The 20,663-nt window shown below is 45.8% G+C and overlaps 1 protein-coding gene across 2 annotated transcripts in view; it reads right to left on the reverse strand.

Moving 5' to 3' along the window:
* Window positions 1–19,018, reverse strand: part of LOC121300170 (neuron navigator 1-like) — a 66,865-nt gene extending 47,847 nt beyond the window's left edge. For both annotated transcript variants that reach the window (XM_041228650.1, XM_041228649.1), the window contains exons 1-3: window positions 18,196–19,018; window positions 9,186–9,288; window positions 5,470–5,817 (exon numbers count right to left, since the gene is read on the reverse strand). In XM_041228650.1, the coding sequence (XP_041084584.1) occupies window positions 5,470–5,817; window positions 9,186–9,288; window positions 18,196–18,925 (1,181 nt within the window). In that variant the 5' untranslated portion in view covers window positions 18,926–19,018. The remainder of the gene's footprint in view (window positions 1–5,469; window positions 5,818–9,185; window positions 9,289–18,195) is intronic.
* Window positions 19,019–20,663: the final 1,645 nt, after the last annotated feature.

Here is a 20,663-nt window from a genome sequence, read left to right on the forward strand (position 1 = left end):
AGGCACTCCTGGGAGAAAATAAAAGCTGTGTTTGAAATCCAGACTCTCTCCACAAAGGTTTCTATAGCAACCATTATGCAGCCCAGAGATACAAATACACTTTTCAGAGAGGATTCAGCACTTGTTAATGATCTCCGATAGGTTGAAGGGGTTTGATTGTTCCTGTTTGCTATAAATAGCCAGGTTAGGTTAGTGGAAAAGTCCTTGTGGTGAACACTAGCCTGTGTTTGAACCATGTGACACCATGGAAACGATCCTAATCAAAGCTTTTTATACAGTGCTTTCCAATCAGCCAAAATTATACATGGAACATGAACCGAGACAAAAAAAACCAACAAACTGGCTGCAGAACCATGTTTTTCTGCTTGTTTTAGCTCCTGCTTGAGCAGATGAAGTTATATTTCTAAACTTAAAAAGGACAAGACTGCAACAGTAAGAGTTTCTTATACATTAAAATAACTAGACTTGGAATCGCTTTCGTTGCTAAAGGACGTCTTTCTCTACTTGAATTGACAAACAGGACAGTGCCCTTCACTGGAATTTGATTCCTCTCTAATTAATAAAAGCAGATTGTGCTCGGCAGTATCTCTCCACTCCCGCAGGGCTTTCATTCACCTTGACCTGCATCAGAGATCGGAGCCAGTTTGAGCACAGTGCCATGAAAACACACAGCCCTGCTAGGCACTGAGAATACTGCACTCAGCTATACTGTGCAGTGCAATGAAACACACAGCCCTGCCAGGCACTAAGAATACTGCACTCAGCTATACTGTGCTGCAATGAAACACACAGTGCCAGGCACTAAGAATACTGCACTCAGCTATACTGTGCAGTGCAATGAAACACACAGCATTGCCAGGCACTAAGAATACTGCACTCAGCTATACTGTGCAGTGCAATGAAACACACAGCCCTGCCAGGCACTGAGAATACTGCACTCAGCTATACTGTGCAGTGCAATGAAACACACAGCCCTGCCAGGCACTGAGAATACTGCACTCAGCTATACTGTGCAGTGCAATGAAACACACAGCCCTGCCAGGCACTGAGAATACTGCACTCAGCTATACTGTGCAGTGCAATGAAACACACAGCACTGCCAGGCACTAAGAATACTGCACTCAGCTATACTGTGCAGTGCAATGAAACACACAGCCCTGCCAGGCACTGAGAATACTGCACTCAGCTATACTGTGCAGTGCAATGAAACACACAGCATTGCCAGGCACTGAGAATACTGCACTCAGCTATACTGTGCAGTGCAATGAAACACACAGCATTGCCAGGCACTGAGAATACTGCACTCAGCTATACTGTGCAGTGCAATGAAACACACAGCCCTGCCAGGCACTGAGAATACTGCACTCAGCTATACTGTGCAGTGCAATGAAACACACAGCCCTGCCAGGGACTGAGAATACTGCACTCAGCTATACTGTGTAATGCAATGAAACACACAGCCCTGCCAGGCGCTGAGAATACTGCACTCAGCTATACTGTGCAGTGCAATGAAACACACAGTCCTGCCAGGCACTGAGAATACTGCACTCAGCTATACTGTGCAGTGCAATGAAACACACAGTCCTGCCAGGCACTGAGAATACTGCACTCAGCTATACTGTGCAGTACTGTGTGTTTCATTGCATTACACAGCTATACTGTGCAGTGCAATGAAACACACAGCCCTGCCAGGGACTGAGAATACTGCACTCAGCTATACTGTGCAGTGCAATGAAACACACAGCCCTGCCAGGGACTGAGAATACTGCACTCAGCTATACTGTGCAGTGCAATGAAACACACAGCCCTGCCAGGGACTGAGAATACTGCACTCAGCTATACTGTGCAGTGCAATGAAACACACAGCCCTGCCAGGGACTGAGAATACTGCACTCAGCTATACTGTGCAGTGCAATGAAACACACAGCCCTGCCAGGCACTGAGAATACTGCACTCAGCTATACTGTGCAGTGCAATGAAACACACAGCATTGCATTTCCCTTGTTATATTTACAATCATTCAGAGTGGTTTGTTACTCCAATAACAGATGACCTCTTAATCTACCTTCACCTGGCTCTGAGCTTGACTGGAGAATCGAGGGCAAACTGCCTTCCTCATTCAAATCATGTGACAATGTGACCTTTCTACTCTACATACTGGCATATAGACAGAGAAAGTAGGAAGGTCAGTTGAAAGGTCACATTGTCACATGATTTGAATGGAATAAGGAAGGCTGTACACACACACACACACACACACACACACACTCTAACGGCAATGACATTTACGCTGCAATCGATCGATTCCCTCCCTACCAGAGAACTGTGCAACAAACAGCTTGAAGATGAAATCGTGACTGTGTCATGCCCTTTCTGAAATCCATTGAAAAGTGGCAGAAGAGTGCTACTTCTGAGCACTAATACATGTAGGCATTGCCTTCCGCATCTTTACTAGCAAGAAGAATCCTTGCATTTGTTCCGACCACTTCACCTAAAGCCAAAACAAAAGAACTGTGGGTAAAGCCAGTTAAAAAAGAAACCAAACATACGCTGATGCCACCTGCTGGGCATTGAGTGCATAACAGCTTACGTAACTACATGAGAAGTGCGATGTTACTGCAGATCTATACTCTATAAAACGATATGGACAGTGTGGGCTAATCCATCAAATCCCACTGAAGGTAGATTAATAGATGGCTAATGTTGTGTATTTTCGAAAACAGCCGATGCCTGATACAGACAAACACAGTGAAGTGGTTAAAATAACCAGGGAAACACAACGAGCAAAGTCAGCTCAGAACATGAAATTAAGGAAAAGCTTTGGTTTCAGATGGCACGAATTTGTTTTAACTCCAAGCCCCTCGCTCGTCTCTCCTAATCCCTAACCACTTCCTTCTGTGCGTTAATCGAGGCGGCATTAAACAAAGACAACGTTTCCACGTCCCCTTTTTCACACATGCAGCGGGGAGCAACGTGCTGCCAGCACTCTGTCAAAGACAAACCTGAGCAAACAGCTTCCATTAACCGCATCCTCTCAGCGCTGCTACCTTATCTAAATCCTTTACATGCAGGAGGCTGATAACTGCACCTCCAGAGGACTGCCCTGCTTTCTGACACTGCAATAAATTAAACCAGGGGGAGAGAGGGAGGGAGGGAAGGAGCTATTTACAGCAGGGTTTAATGAAAATCAAGGAAACCGTGTCAATGCTGCAAAACACGGCAGGTTCAATGGAGGGAGATGAATCGTTTTCTCTGAGCTGCAGCACATCAAACAAAGAGGGGGCATCGCACGGCATGCTGGGATCCGCTGCAGACGGCAGCCTAAGGACACGGTGACTTTTATTTACTGCTCAGTGATTTAAAGATCAACGGAGCACAAACACGCGAAGCTGTCTGTGCAACCGAGAACAAAATTCAGAGTAACACTGAAGTACCGAGCAGGGCTCTGGAAGGCTGGTGCTGACATGGCACCCTCCACTCACGCCTTGCGAAGGGCCGACGCAAAGCCAACGACAAAAATAACGACACTGACCCCCCCGGCTGACGGATGCAATTTTGTGGGGTTTTTTTTCTTCTTTATTTCCCCCCACCAATTATTTGTCCGCCCCTGCTGGGTAATTGTGTGGTGAACACAGATCACACTCTCAGTGAACCTTAAATAACAACTACAAATTAACACCAACGCTCCCACAGCTGCACTCGACAAACTGAGACACGGGGGGGCGACTGCTATTCATTATTGTGTTGCTTTTATAGAGCTGGGGGGGGAGGTCTTGTTTAAAGACTTGTAGATCTTTCAGATGTTCTCTTATTTTTATGGTATTTTGGTTCCTCTCTATTCACAGAGCAGAGACAGCACAAGCAGTAACTGTGTCCTCTTACCTGCACTGCCCCACAAGGTCTTTTCAGAGGCTCATCTGTTCACCTAATCCTTAGACTGAGGGGACGTGAAGCCAGTTTATCAGGAACAGTGGCTTGAAACCTGGTTCCAGGAGACCAGGAGACCGGGAGACCTAGTTTGAGGTTGCTGTATTAAACCCCAAGCCTCCCGTGGTGTGCCACGCAGTGGCCTGAAACCTCATCTCCAAGTTCCAAGCCACAAAGTGGCTTCATGTCCCTCAGCTCTAGCCTGTGTTTTTCTTTCTATCATGGGAAAAGCACAGAGAAATGTAGTAAAGTATAATAGAATCACATTCAAGCATGATAAAGCTAAGGGCAGACTTTCTCTAAATCCCAGCTGATTCATAATCTGAGCCCTGCCATTACAATGAAATGCATGCTGTTAACAGCTGCGGAAACCTTCCCTTTCAGAAGTGTATGAGAAGCATGGAAAACATTTACAGCTGTCTGTTCAGAGGGGTATTACTGACTGGTCACGGCATGGTCAGTATCAGCAATCTAAAAGTCTTATTTGTAGTTTGGTAAAGATGACCTCCTAACAGATCACTATTCTAAGTGGCTGCAATAGCGAAACTGTAACATCTTGGTTCACCACCATCATAAAAGCACAGTAAAAGCATGGAGAATTGCCCCTGTGGCATGGAGGCAGATGGTTAATGCCGTGGACCTCTGACCATCACATTTTCATGTTTTTGTGTTGCTTATCACATTAGGAAGAGTTCCAAGTACCGCACCTCCTCTTACCTGGCACCTTGTGAAGCTGAAATCTGATTGGCAGAGGCGATGTTACTAATTTAGATTAATTTTCCATTTGAACTTAAAGAAAGCTTGACTAGTCTTTTAAAAAAAAAAAAAAAAAAAAGTGAATTTTCTGGGCATGAACCGTGTGTGAATCACGTCTCCATTAAATTCAGTGCTGCTGTTCTGTACCGTATAAAAATTGAACAGAGATTGGCTTTGTTCATAAACCACTTAATTACAAACAAATGGCTGCGCTAACTGGTTGAACTATGGAGCAGTTTTCCACTGTACCATAAATACAGGAATGCACAATGTAGTTCAGGCACTAGAGAAACCACTCAATTATACAACCAGACACACAACTGGACAGCAAGCCAGCTTTATATTACTTGGGCTTGTATCCGTGTGCACTTATTATCCAAGCTGAACAGCATGTAACCACACCTCCGTAAACCACGTCAGGACTCTGAAACTGAAGCTGAGAAACACCAAGACACTCTCTCAGGAGCAGCGGCTTGAAACCTGCTTCCAGGAGACCGGGAGACTTACTCAAGTTTAACCTGAACTCAGGGGATTATTTTTCCAGTAGTCCACCCGGAGTCTAAACAAGCAAGAATGTAGTCTACTCAGAGATAAAATACCTTATGAAAAGCAGTCTGAGGGTGAATCGAACTACAATACCCAGAATGCTGTATAAGTGATTCGCGGCGGTGCATTCTGGGAGACGTAGTTGACAACACATCACGGCATTCAGTACAGAATTATTTAACACACAGGTTTTGCACTGGGTAGCTAGCAAAGGGAGTGTGATGGTACAAGGCGTGTTACCCGTTAGTGAGGTCGTCGTCCTCGTCCTCCTGCATACACTTGCCCAGAAGGTCGCTGTCGCTCATGTATCCTGATTTTAGGTCTGCGTCGTCTGGGTCCAGACCCTCGATGAGGTCCAGCCTGGAGATGTGGGTCAGCCTGCTGAGGCTGCGCATGGGCATGGTGTGCGCCCCGTACTGGGCACCCTGCCCGTGGTACCCCCCTGCCGAGGAGGGGGCGTCTCCTGCCTGCAGCCGCGGGCTCGACTGGCCGTAGCGCCACGACAGGGGTGACGAGCGATTGGACATGCTGGACATGCTGAGAGGGTTCGCCTCATCGCTGTCGTAGCACACACTGTTCTCCAGGCAGCTGGGGGAAAGACAGACAGACAGAGAGACAGAGAGAGACACACAATGTTAGATATCAGAAACCTCATGGATCAGAGGAGAGCATCCCATCAGTACATACACTTCTAAAGCTAACGAGAATCTTGATTTAAACTGCGACACGCTCCGGCTGTGGAATGAGCCTGGAACAGCCGTGGAATCAGGAGCGCACAGGCTGCACATACAGTATCGGAGAGAGGAGGAGGAGGAAGAGGCATCGATACCGCCTCAACCTGCTGACAGCACCGCGCGTGTGTTCAGGGAATTCATTTGAAAGACAGCTACTGCATATAATGCACTTCATTATCGGGGCAGCGCGGCTGCACACGCCACAACAGCTAACAGAGTGGTTCAAATAAAACGGCATAGGGTGTGCAATTTACTCTTTAATTAGGCACCTTTATATGCTTGCCTAGTTCTCAAGAAAACAAAAAGGGCAGCCTGTGCAGTTTCCCTGCATACTGAAGCTCATGTGCAACGAGTCTGATTGCAACAGCTCTCCTGTTTCATCTGAACGACAGCAGTTACATTTTATAATGAGCTTCGGAGAACAATAACCATTGAACACACAGCTTTCTCCCGGGCAGACCCTGCTTAAATCTCTCACTGAAACGAAACACAGGCGAGCGTGTTTGGGATGCACTTGAATATCGTCATCCTCTGACTGTATAATCACACAGCCCTCTTTCTAAATCCTGCTATCTCCTCCATCTACATGGGGAGTAGCTTTGCACTGCACACAGAGGCTCGTTCATAAACTCCACAAGTGTCAGACTGCACAGTGGAGTCCACTGTGAACTGCCTGGTACAAAACTGCCCTCCAGCCCAGAAGAGCGTTAATGTTTCATTCCCCTCCACTGTCATCCGTCCTCAGAATGGGAGCCTGAAAACAGCTCCAATTAACCAGCTCCTGGATTGAGGGCAAGGTTATATAAGCAAGGCGTCTGTCTCCTGGTTTGCAAATCCCTCTGCAGGAAATTGGGAATAAAGCTGAATAACCTTGGGCCTGGATTGGCTTTCTGGCCGGACACAGCATCACACTGACACCTGCACAGTGGTAACATGAGGGCCGGTGAGAAACCACCTTCACATTATAGACAGAGGGTTGGGCAGGCTGGAATCCCAAGTGCAAAAGAACACAAATAAAAAAGAAGGAGTGTAAAATATCTATTTACATCCAAATGCTTCACAGCTCTGTCACCCTGAACAGGAGCAAAAACACACACACAGCACATTCACGTCTGCAACAGTGCTTCAGAACGGACACACATGGCCCAATGAACACTGTGTCTGTATAAATAGATGAATCATTTTAAAAACAAACAAACACTTCACCTGCATTTCAAACCGACGGTCTCCTGATGAGTGTGACATTGTAAATGCGGTGGGCGGTTTCTGAACGTGCAGGATGCAGAGGAGGACGAGGCTTGACATGGCAGAGCAGTGAGATTGTAAATGCGGTGGACGGTTTCTGAACGTGCAGGATGCAGAGGAGGCTTGACATGGCAGAGCAGTGAGATTGTAAATGCGGTGGGCGGTTTCTGAACGTGCAGGATGCAGAGGAGGCTTGACATGGCAGAGCAGTGAGATTGTAAATGCGGTGGACGGTTTCTGAATGTGCAGGATGCAGAGGAGGACGAGGCTTGACATGGCAGAGCAGTGAGATTGTAAATGCGGTGGACGGTTTCTGAACGTGCAGGATGCAGAGGAGGCTTGACATGGCAGAGCAGTGAGATTGTAAATGCGGTGGACGGTTTCTGAACGTGCAGGATGCAGAGGAGGTTTGACATGGCAGAGCAGTGAGATTGTAAATGCGGTGGACGGTTTCTGAACGTGCAGGATGCAGAGGAGGCTTGACATGGCAGAGCAGTGAGATTGTAAATGCGGTGGGCGGTTTCTGAACGTGCAGGATGCAGAGGAGGCTTGACATGGCAGAGCAGTGAGATTGTAAATGCGGTGGACGGTTTCTGAACGTGCAGGATGCAGAGGAGGCTTGACATGGCAGAGCAGGGCATGGGATTCATGGAAGGCACTTGAAAACCTGGTTTGTAACATCCATGGCAGACACTGCACAACGTGCCCAAAAATCAACAGGGTTCTTAAAGCCAGTCAAGCAGTTTGTAATTACAGTACTGGTAGTGCACTATCACAGTGGAGAGACAAGGCTAGAAGCTGTATTACCTTTCACTGCACAGCAAAGTGGTTATTTAATTATGTATGTGTACAATGTGCTGGAAAAAGCAATACACCATTTTCAAGTGAGAAGAATATTGGAGGTCTTCGCGTTATTCAGCAGGTTTCATTCGACTTTCATTCGAGTGAATTCTATAGGGAGATGCAAAACCTTTGGCCATAGCTGTATATACAGTATACTGTACACACAGAGAAAAGCATGCTGGGATAACAAAAAAGACAGCGGTAATCTATCACCATGGCAACTATCAGAGAATCTTGAAGAGCATGCTGTGGACCCTGCAGTCAAAGCAGAGATGGTGTGGAGGTGATTGAAGCATGTTTATATACCTGTAGCACAGGGCTGCTCTGCAGTGCTGCACCAGCACACTGTGAAAATGCATTAGAAAGTTCAAATGTAATAAAAGATCTGGTGAGAACGGGCCTGGAGGTTATCAAAGGTGATGGGAATGGATATTTTGATCTCAGGGGCGCCACCTTTAAAAAAAAGAGAGTCTCTGATGTGAATGAACTCCGGTAATGAGAGAACAGAGAGCTGACAAGGGCTGTACATTAGCACAGAGGACACAGTGTGAGGAAGAGAAGCGTCTTTTCAAACCGGCGTGCTCGTATTGTTACAGGGCAGCTAAGAAACGCATTTGGGGTGTGGCTCATTCATTTCACAGGGGATGCAATGCGTTTCCTGCTTGAAGGGACTAGAACGGGCTCGCTGGTATCTTGTGTCTCTTGTATGTAGGACACAGATATTGCTCGTTCTGCTGCGCGCTTCATTCTCCAGCAGATCGTCTGAATGCAATTATGCAGAGCTATTATATACTCTCTGTCCTCTGTGCATGTCTGTGTAACTTTAATGGACCATTCTAGTGAATCAAAGTGCATGATATTGACGTGAACAGCTGCCTAGCGTTGTTTGGCTGACATTACCACTGCAGACAGTATACGGCCTACATCACATTAATGCTGCAGATTATAAAATAAGGATGTACACGAAGCCAAGACCACATACCATACCGAATGATGTTCAGCACTCAACACAAACCGGAACAGTTTCAAACTCCTTTGTATCTAAGGTCTGTTAAGTAACAGGAAACCACATTGCCACTAGTCGGATGGGCTAAACATCCAAAGAACTCCTTTCATGGGATATCCTCTGCTCACCTGTGAGACAGCTGTGCCCCCCGCAAGCTGGACATGGTATCCTCCAGGTTCTGCCTCAGATCCAGAACATTCTGTACAGTGCGCTTCCTCTGAGACTCCGGGTCTGTGGGAGAGACCAACGAGACGGTGAGATGAAGGAGGTGACAAATCAGCATTGCATCAGGGAAGCCTTTAATACTGTCGAGGCACCAAAAAAAACTGTACTGGCATTTGACCCTAAACTGTAAAAACATTCCACGACACGAGCACTATTAAAAAGCAATCCTGCTTGCACTTCAAATCGTTTCTCATTCAACGTTACTGTGAGAACGTCTGGCACAATACGCTTTCAACTTCATGACGGAACTGCTCTGTTTATGCGTTACTGACTCGAGAGATGTGAAACCAACGTCAAGCGCTGATTAATCACAGAAAGCACAAAACAAGCGCCTCTCATTGAAGTCCCATCGAAGACTCAGCTGCTCGTTCCCCGCGTGGTTACCACGGCAGACTGAGGCCGATACAGCTGATTCTCTGGTCCGTTATACTTTCTGAAAGGTGTTACTATTTCGGAGCTGTGTTGTGTGTAGGAGCCCCAGTCTAAGGAGCCCTCCTTCACCCTGCTGAGCTCCCCTGCCTGTCCCTGCTAGAATGAAGACAGCACATCGGAGATGGAAATGTTAGTGTCACCCGTAACTGATCCCTATAGAGATTGATAAATTAACAATAACCAGTTAAATGACGAGTCCTGCAGAGAGCCGCTTCGGTCTTAATTGAGCAGGAGAGCCAGCAGGGGGATTAAGGAAATCGCACACATATATTAGTCAGACCCATTAGCCTGTACGGACCCATGCTGTTGGCTTGAAGCCTACTACTTTGTGAGGGACCGTCGTAAAATTTCATTTTCTTGAGGGAGAACCCCAAAAGTGACATGTTTTCATTATTATTATTATTATTATTATTAGTATTATTAGTAGCAGTAGATAACTATCTTACTGATATATAAGGTTATGTACAGGCAAACCCATTTAAGAAAACAACCCAGACCAGCCTGGATAGGAATTTTGAGACGGCCCCTATCCTGAACCTGCCTGATGCATTCTGCAAATCTACAGAGTGGTGATCCTGGGGTCCAGCAGATTCCCCGAGGAATACAACACAGTATCAGCAAAGCATGACCACAGCAGCAGCTAAAGAGCTGGGGGTTTACATTACACAGCTCTGAGTCCTGAGAGTTCACGTGAAGGAGCGCAGCCCTGACGACGAGCCCCTCTCAGGATCAAATAAGATAAAGGAATGAAAAGCACATTTACTGGGGTAGAAGCTATTGGCACGGCTCTTTAAAGCTTCACAATACAACTGGGCACGAGGGTAGGGTTTATCGCGTATGTGGATTCACCAAATAACATGTTTAACATAGTTTTCTGTAATGCGTTTGCATTAGCACATTTAAACATGTGTGCAGGAGGCTGTGGGTTATTTTCCTCTGAGCTAAGTTTCCAAAGATTAAAACAAATGCTGGACATGGAAAGGAACAGACAATGCAAGATGTAATTCCAGACTAAAGAGAGTGAACTAATGTACATATCAGAGATAGTTATGATATGTGAACCCTGCCAACATTAATCACTTAGCACAGGACTCAGTAACAGGCTCTTCAACACAAACACAAAGCATGAATTACCGGCTTTAAACTGCTGTATAGACTGGACAAGTCAACACATGCCTCTCATTTTCACCCGGGCTGCAGACAATAATATTAAAGCACGCCAGGTGGCAGCGTTTCTCAAAATTGCAGAGCGATCTGTTTTACAGTCTGATCAGAAAGCTACACTTTGCATGCTAGACCAGTTTTGGCAGCTGTTGACAGCTTCTTATACCTGAGACCACTAAACAAGAGCAGAGCGGGGAATCAAAAAACAAGATCACAGGAACCGTCTCGATTACAAAGCAAAACTCTGTGCAGCCACAGAGGCATAACAGAGTTTGCAATCGTGTTTCCTTGAAAAATCCTTTCATTCTCACATTTAACAGTAACCATGTCTGCAAGTGGAAAAGGATCAAAGTCAAGGCTGCATGTTCTTGGCTTGTTCTCTGGTTGAGTAATTGTTGCATCCATCTGCTTTTGCAATGACTGGTCAGACAGTCTTGAAATATATGAACAGCTGTGTATTGCAACACATAGCAGTAACCACAAATATTTTTCAGAGATGCAGTTTTGATGTGGTACAGTAAAGCCTCAATTTGGGGTGATTGAAAGGTCTTACGCTGGGGTTTAGAAATGCATATGTGGATTCTCTCCCCTCTCTATTAGATTGCTGGGGAGCATGGTGATGGGGAAGCACAGGAAGATGAGGTAACTGCAGGATTTCACATCTGGTTTGCAAGCCCCCCCTGCTTCCTTGTACATGGTAAATATATCCAGGGGCTGTGCAGTGCCGGAGGAAACGGAAAACAGGAAAGAATAAAAACAGGAACATGACGTACTGGAGTGTGTGAGCAAACAGCAAATGAATGTGTTTATTGATCAGGGATGTTTAATATCACTTCCCATCTCATGTGTTTATTGATCAGGGATGTTTAATATCACTTCCCATCTCATGTGTTTATTGATCAGGGATGTTTAATATCACTTCCCATCTCATGTGTTTATAGATCAGGGATGTTTAATATCACTTCCCATCTCATGTATATCACGGTCTGTTTCTGTCATCACCTCCTCATGACTATTTCAAATCTGAGGACCTTAAAAGGCGCCCTGTGGCTTCAAACGGGTTCAAAAGCATCTCCCTGAATGAGCCTGGAACATTACCATTATTATTATTATTATTTATTTACATCACAATGCACAGCAGGGGCCCTTTACAATATTTCTAATCATTCATTTAAACTTTTCCTTCAGATACAGACAATACAACTATGGATGTTGTTACAAAGCAAATAGATGAACCAAGTCCACTAATGCAATGCATGTTGAATAGAAAGGGTGTTTATCCAGCTCTAGTGTCTTCCTGTACTTAAAACTCCTCTTCCCCTGTTGCGGTCTGTCTCACTGTTAACTGGCTCATCTCCTTCCTTGTTCCTGTGCTGCTCCCCTGGTAGAATCCACAATGTTACTCACGGGAGACCTGGCTCTTTCTTGCAGCTTTGCAGACTTTCCTCCAAGTGCTGTCTTGCCAGCAGTGCTAAAGATTTCCATACATTTTCAATATTGATCCCAGTGAATGACTTCAGAAAGCGCTCGTCAATCAGTACACAGTATGCGCATACAGAGGCTGATCAATTTAGGAAATGAGAAACAACGACCACAGGAATGTCAACGGGGCCAACAAGGGCAGCCAGGACGGCACAGGCCCAGCATGACAACCAGCAGAGAGACAGAGATGTTCTGCAGGGACTGATGGCTATCACTCAGTGCACACTTCCTCTGATGCTCCAGAGAAGTTGTGGTGGACTCCAGGATGTTCTGTAGAGGCGCCACTGATGATGCCGTTCTTCATGGACCATCAGCCCTCCACTGTATGAAAGTCTGTTGGATCTGCGGCATCGTCCATTGTGAAACTACCTTGCTGTTTGACAGGGAGATGCAGCTGTGGTACATTTCAGATCAGAAGTCATGGGTTTGCAGAACAAGTTAAAACAGGTCACAAGAGAAGAAGCGTCATCCACCGCTAGTCCAGGAAGACCAGGGTTACGGATGGATCATCTACTGTTCAAACCATCTGTCACTGATGCTCAAAGGTCAATTGCAGGCAGACTGTCCACACGTCAGGGAGCGGCACGGACACAGGTCAGAACAGAACTCGGATACCTGCTCTTACATATCCAAGAAATTGACACAAACAGACGGTGATGCCCTTGAAACAGGGAGCAGCAGTATAGGTAAATGTATCAAACCCCTTTACTTGAGAAGTGCACGTCCCACACCGCGTGAAGCCGGAAACGACTGAGTTGGATGTCCTTGCAAGCTGTGGGAACAGAGCCCAGAGAACTCAAGGCTCTTATTGCTCAACACAAATGAGAGGGGGCTGCAGAGCTGCAGCTGGGATTGTTTCTGGAGAGTTTCCAGTGCACACAAACTCATTGCCCGTAATAGCTGTTTTATAAGCACAGTGCCAGCAGCTAGCAGACAGAGAGTGCTGTAATATACTACCCCCTGCATAGCTAGGATTACAGTACAGCGTGCAGCACTCAGCAGGCCACAGCCTCAGCTATAATAAGCTCCTTGTAAGTCTGCTTTGTCATTGCAGTATACAGCTTGGGCTAAAAGCTTTGCATCACCCCATAGAATTAAAGGGTATATAAGGACCTTTTTATTTTATTGTGTTACATGCTCCCATGTGTTGCTACAACTGTTTACGCAAGGTGTGTGTATTGTTTTAATTATTATTATTATTTATTTTTTTTTTTTAATTTTGACCACTTTTTTAAACTTTTAAATTGCATTCCCTGCCTCAAGATGGCTTCACATGTACCAGCATGGACCTCTCAGAACTACATTTCCCATCATCCTCCTGCTCACTGGTAAACCCACCTCACTGACATATGTGAGCAGGAGGATGATGAGAAATGTAGTTCTGAGAGGTCCATCGGGGTACATGGTGATATCGTTTGGTAGTTTCTTTGATCACATGATGTTAGATAAAAGATCTAAACTATGTTTTTATGTCTCAAATCTAAAACTGTAGGCGATGGAAAACATTTGACCAGAGCTGTACAGTTACAGAACACAAGGGGCGTGTTCAGTTCTGGGTTTTGTAGCGAAGCAGGAGCGTTACTGGTTCTCAGCGATTACAGCATGTCATTTCTCTTTGGTTTGCTAATAAGGATAAATTTGGGACGTTACTAATTTGAGTGTTAAAAACAACAGCTAGTAAAAGAAAGAATCTTCTGTTCCCCAGGCTGACCCGAGTCAGTGCCAGGATGCACAGTGCTACATAATTCATAACTCGTGACAGCTCGAGTTCTGTCTTACATTCTGAAAATTCACAAATTAGATTTACTCACAAGGTCGTTTGCTGAATCCCGGATGAATAAGATGGTCTGGGGCGTGGGCATTACAGAAAGGATACAGAGTGGCGCATTGCTTCTTTGTGCTCTGCCTCCACGCATCATGAAGTTTGTCTTGAAGTTTGTCTTGTGTATATTGAATACACTGTTTTATTGCCAGTGTCATCTTGTGAATAAGGACTGGATACTTTACCCTGAATAAAATAAAACCTCACAGTAAGATCAAAATATAGTAATGCAAGACGATGCTTCCAGCATGCCGTTTCCATGGATACTGCATTTCAGTGGCTGTAGGCTTCCTGTTTTGTTTTTACTCATGGGTGCCCTGCTGAAATACCCCATTTTATGTCGTCTAATAAATGCCCCCTCAGTGGGTGGGAGGGAGCTGTCAGGTAAGTGTCGCGAGAAATAAACACACGCACAGCTCCCACCCCGGGCTCTTGGGTAGCGCTCGGTAGCTCTGGGAAGCTCGTTACTCTCGGGAGGCAGTGGTACAGAGTCTTCCAAGCAATATGGGTCAGGGCTAGCTGCTGTGGCTCTTGTCTGGTTTTGCTATTAAACTCACAGCATTTCAGATCACTTTGTGTTGAATCACAGGAATGCATCTCCTTGCAGAATAGCGAGTCGTATCACCGTCTCAGTGAAACAGTAACGATTCAGAGACGAGACAAGGGAAGCAAAACAAGCCCTGCCGTGGCACTAAGGCTCCCGACTGGAAGTGGAGACGTCTCTGTTTAGTTTGCTAATAAACAGTGCAATTCCTCAATACAGTACGAATAACACAGAGGAGCTGACAAGCCTGCATTATTTATCTCTGCTTTGTTTGTCTTGTGTTGCAATCACATGCTCACTCAAGGTTATTTTGGTGTCCATGCAAGCGTGTCTGTGAGTGCAAGACTGCGATAAGGAACTGCAGCCACTGCAATGCAATCCAGCAGGTTTTTTTTTTTTGGAGAATTCTACGTTAAATTTTAAAATGATTTATTTCCTCTATCCGCTGGGAACAGGTGGCACCGCAGAAAAAAAGGTGCACAGAGATTATCAAGAGCTGTGCTTTTAATGACGCTATAAAACAGCCTAGCTCAATGATAGGTCAAATTATAATATCAAAAGATATATATTCTAAATCAGTTTTATTACCAAAACAGTGTCTGCCAGTTTCATCGTTAGTTAGCTTGTGTACAGTAAGTTGCCTGTGCTTGATGACAGTAAAAGTGGTTCCAGTTGTGCTCAGACATGCACACACTAGCCATATGCTTTTCCAAATGCCCTGAACTCCATCACAGGAGGACATGTGCAGCTTTTATTCCACCAGTGTCTTATTCAGAGCGTTCTCCTCAATATCCTGAAACAGGCAGTTCTGTTTAATCACCAATAGGTGGGTCATGGATTATTTTTGTCATTATGTATATTTTAGTGAGAAGGCCCCTCCCGTCGTTTGTAAAGTTCATGGTTGGTGGTTGAGTTTGCTGCTGATGGTTTGCAGAAATTGTAAGCAGGGCTGCCTTACTCTCCTCCAATACTTGACTGTCTTGAGCGTTCGCAGTACATTTTACTGCCAACCTGATGCCTTGTCTTGCAGTGATGATAAAGTTTAAAACTGCCTCTTCAAAAGAGCCAGGACGGTCTCCATTACACCCCACGTTGCTAGTGTTAATAAGACTTTACATTTTCAGTAAAACCAACTGTGCGAACATCTAAAACACCAACACAACAGAGTCTGTACACTGGAGAACAATAGCTGACTGTGTCCAGTTCATTGATTGAGTCTCATGGTGGGGGACTCTATTGAGATTTGGTTTAGTTATTAGTAACATCAGTCTTCCACTGAATGAACCTCTATTTGCAACAGAGCGATCCATTATCTTGCTGAATATACTACTATGAGCGATTCAGTTCTTAGCGTTGGCTCCTCTAGTGTTCTTGCAATCAGGTTGAAAACACTGGTATAGTATGATACACCACTACTGTACAGTATCTTCTCATCAAATGATCTGTAATGGCAATACGATAGCAGTGACATGCTTCTGTGCTAGAGGACAATTGCTGCACAGCCGAAGCCACGTGTAGAATGACCCTTACGAGGAGCGGTGCTTCATGGTATCATTCGTTTGTTAATGTAGCAGCAGTGGAACAATGCTGTGCACCAGATACAGGTAATCAACATCATCAGCACTCGCATGCCACTTCCCAATGCACGGTGATACCATGAGCGCTAAGACGGTGGTCAGCTAATGGATCTGCAGGAGTCTCCTCAAAGGAGCTGACTCATAAGAAGCTGTGCTTGCAGTAGAGAGGTCAGTGGCTCGATTTTAAACTCCAGTTCATTTATTCATGCCGCTAATTGTTCAGGTCGTCTCGGAGAACGGCTCAACCCCCTTGAGCACAGCGGATGTTTTTTGGTTCTCCATGGCTCCATTGATTCCCAGTCTTGTTTCAGCAGCCAGGAAACGAACACATTTCCTGTCAGTACATTTTAAACCCGGTTTCGTGAGCCTCGTTGCAAAAACAAGACTTGAATTTGTGGGACGCATGTGTACCTTAAAAGGGCTAAGCAGCCATGAATCACCAGTCGCTTTCAGTGGCCTGTTAATTCAGCCTTCACTGTATATAAAACACAGTCAAACAGGGCCAGTATAAAACATACAGAAGAGCCTCTAGCCAAGAGCAACACACCATCAACCAGCAGAGCCCCTGAATGCACCTGCCTTCCACACCGAGCTCCGTGGAACACATTAATGAGGGTGCATGCATTAGCTAGAGAGGCATTAGAAAGGGACCAGGCACACACTTCAGTACCAGAGACAGGCAAGCGTTCCCCATGGACAGACTGGAAGGACTGGTAATGGACCAGAGCAGAGGTTCAGAGCAGCGCTATACCACCAAGAGCCACGATGATCAGCAACAAGCTCATAAAGAGCCTTATGAAATATATACAGTATCCATCAAAACGAAAAGCAGAGACTGACCCAATAGCAGCTGCACAGCACCACTGCAGTGGCACTCTGCTGGCTACACACTATTGCACTGCAGCGTGTTTAAAACACAGAATCAATATGCTGCATTCTCACTGGACTTACTTCTGCTAAAAGGGTTACCGTTTATTTCCTTGCAGTCATTAACCCTTTAGAATGAGATACTTCACAGGAGAGTCACACTGTGGAGCTCAATGAGTCTCACTGGACAGGATATCAGTCCATTCTCACATCAGTATCACAAGCAGAGTTTAGGAGAGTAACGCCCAGAGTAACAGAGACCTTACCGAAAAGCACATTGAACTCAGCCAGCGCTCCAACTGCAGTACATGACATTCGTAACAGATCCAGTGACCTTTTCCAAAGCCTGTCCTGTTCAATTAAATGAGGTTTTCACACAACCTGTCTGCAGCATTTCTAAAGAGGGCTTGGAGCTTTCAAAACTTTGAGTTTTGAGCCCAACTAAGCATCAGTATATCGTGGAGTAACAGCATTATTCAGACAGGCTTTATCAAAACACACTTGGACCAATTTTTGTTGATCTGTAATTTGCTTTCAAATATTGTACTGAATCAGTTGAGTACTCTCAGTGAATATTGACTCTTGGAAATGTTTTACATGGAAGCTATCAATGAAGTTTAGGCTTTTATTAACGACCACGTTACTTTCCCCAGCAGTCAATAAACTGCCTTGTCTTGAAACTTTGTAAAATGGTAATGAGGACAGTTTAATTCCCGTGCCTGGTTCACACAGTCACCCCTCAATGAACATCAGAGCTGTCAAAAACACTTCCCTTGGTTCCCACAAGATGGCAGTAACAAGCATCACACCTGCCCTCTAATGGATTTGTAGTGAACTGCAGTAACAGCATTTACAAACAATAAAAAGAGATACTGATTTTGGAGCAGCTGACTAAATGATGGCACATCAGAAAACAGGGGGCTATGTAGTACAGTAAGTGCCAAGTTAAACACTGTAGAAAAATAAGCCAGACACCTAAACAACCAGTGAACCAATTTCAAGCCAGAATGAAAAGCAGAACTCACCCAGCATTTGACTGAACAGTAGCTGTTCCAAATCACCCAGCACAGTCACTACCAGCTCAGGGTCCACCTTTAGGTAGGGCTTGTTGTCCTCTCCAGTGGGAGCCCCGGGGGGCGCTTGTTTCTTGCTATTTGCCTTGGCCTTGGCGGAGAGGATCTCATCGTCTGACTTGCTGTCCTCTGCAGCCTCCGGAGCCTTGCTGATGGGCTTGACCTCCGCGTAGGGACCTCTGGGTATACGGCTGGGCTTGCCCAGGTTGGAGGGCGCAGCCAGGGGGCTGAAGGGCTTGGGGGAGCCCCCTGCCAGGCTTGGTGCCAGCTTGCTCTGGAAGAGGGAGTGCTCCGATTTGGAGAGGTTCCTGGAAAGTGGCGGCTGTCCGCTGCCTTCCTTAGGTTTGAGCCCCCCTTTGAGGTGCCCGCTGGACGGCTTGCCCATGTCGTCGCACCACTTGGGCTCGTAGAGATGCATCTTTTTTTCCGTGTCGGTCAGAAAGGACAGGTTGGTGAGGGACTTCTGCTTGCGGAGATTGGAGGAGACAGGCAGCCGGGCTTCGGTGCTTCCCGCCCGGAACACCCTCAGCTCGGCCCGCGGGCCGCCTTGCTGGGGGACCGGCTTGCCTCTTTTGGCCGCCATGCTGACACCTTTCCCCTCCGGTTTGCTGTAAGCCTTGGTGTGATCCTCTTGGCTGGGGGTTGCCTTGCAATCTCTGCTTTTCAAATTAGCCCCAAGCATCCCTCCTGCACGGAAGGAACCATTTAAAAGCCTCTGCAAAACACAGTGGTACTGACCTCCCTACCTTAACTGGAAATCAAGAAAAAAAAAAAAAAAAAAAACAGAAAGAAAGCAACTTTCGTTCCCCCCTCAATCCTGGGTAATGCGTTTATTTTATTTGCTTGTAAATCCCGTCTTCTGCTCTCCTCTGTCACAGCCTCCCTTGCAGCTACAGCTGCTATTCTATATGCAGCCCCTCTCTCCTCCGTTCAGCCTCCTGCCACGGGATTGATCAGCAGTAGAATGGTAGAAGCAGATCGTCGTCGTCTTCATCCCGGAGGGGTGGGGAACGACACAAGGGGAGGGCCCTCCCTCTCTCTCTCTCTCTCTCCTCTCTCTCTCATCTCTCTCTCCTCTAAGATGCCCCAATGCTCCAATGTGTCTCAACAAAAAGGATAAGGGACTGGCAACAAATTACAAGCATATTACAAAACCAGGATGCTTTCCTTGCACCACCCTATTCTCTCTCTCTCTCCCCCTCCTCCTATCTCTCTCTCTCTCTCTCCCTCCTCCCTCCTCCTCCCCCTCCTCCTCCTCTCTCTCTCTCTCTCTCCACCCCTATATAAGCAATACAACCAAAGCACTACCACAACCAGCAGACTCAAATGCTATTTATCCGTTTAGCATGCTATGACACAGGTCTCTCAAGATCTCCTCCTCCTTCCACATCCCTGTATAATACTCGCTAGGTCAGCAGTTTTCTCTCGGCCTCTCTCTCACCATGAGCCTCCTTCCCTTCGTTCTTTCAGCTCTAAAGGCGTTTCATTGCCACTGTTAGAACCTCAAATATACTGAAGTCTATTACAACAGAATGTGATCAAATGAATTAGACAAGCAATGCCAATCAAGTGGCAGAGTACAAAATCTCCCGCAGTTTCCCGCATCACCACTGAACCGGGAATCTCTAGCTGTTTCACATTGCCCAGTGGCTCATGGGTTACCCAGTTTTGGCTTTATTTGTGTCTTTCCATTTCGTTTAGTTGCATTTTTAAGCCACAGTTAGGTGATCTGCCAGAGTGTAGTACAAAATCTAATTTAGCTGAATATGAATTCTAGCACAGTATCTCTCTCAATCAGTTTATACTAATCTCTCTCTCTCTCTCTCTCTCTAATTAAATAGTCCTCAGCGTGTGTATATAAAAAACCAGAGCCAGTAAACACGGCCTGCTGTTTACAAACAAGGAAATAAACACAACAATTCCAATGAGCATCTGATAGGAATTTGAGAGAGAAGCCCAAGAAATATAAAGAAAGAGAAGCGATTTGCAGTGGCACTACAATGCCCACTGGCACAAGGGAGTGGCAGCGAGATAGAAACACTGCGAGACGTTTAACAGAGCAGAGTTATCACAACGACATGAACTGTGGCTCAGTCAGCAAGTACCACAGCATTTCATCAGTGCCACACAGTGCGTGGCTTTACAGTCACTGTGTCTCACTGCTTTGTACAGTCACAATGTAACTGATGTGGAAATCTTTCATGCACAATCATACAACTGTGTACTTGCATATATCGTGCAAAGAGATTTGCACATCAAGAACATTGTAACTGTGTGTAATAACATTGTAATGTGCACATGCTCCTGTATTTACTCAGTAATCACTATGCAAATACACAGTAATGAGAGGCACTTCATGGAGAGAGTTACCCAGCGTGCCATCACCTCAGCACCGCTGTGTGATAATGTTGCTCCCAATC

The sequence above is a fragment of the Polyodon spathula genome, chromosome 25 (assembly GCF_017654505.1).
Source record: "Polyodon spathula isolate WHYD16114869_AA chromosome 25, ASM1765450v1, whole genome shotgun sequence".
Taxonomy (NCBI): Eukaryota; Metazoa; Chordata; class Actinopteri; order Acipenseriformes; family Polyodontidae; genus Polyodon; species Polyodon spathula.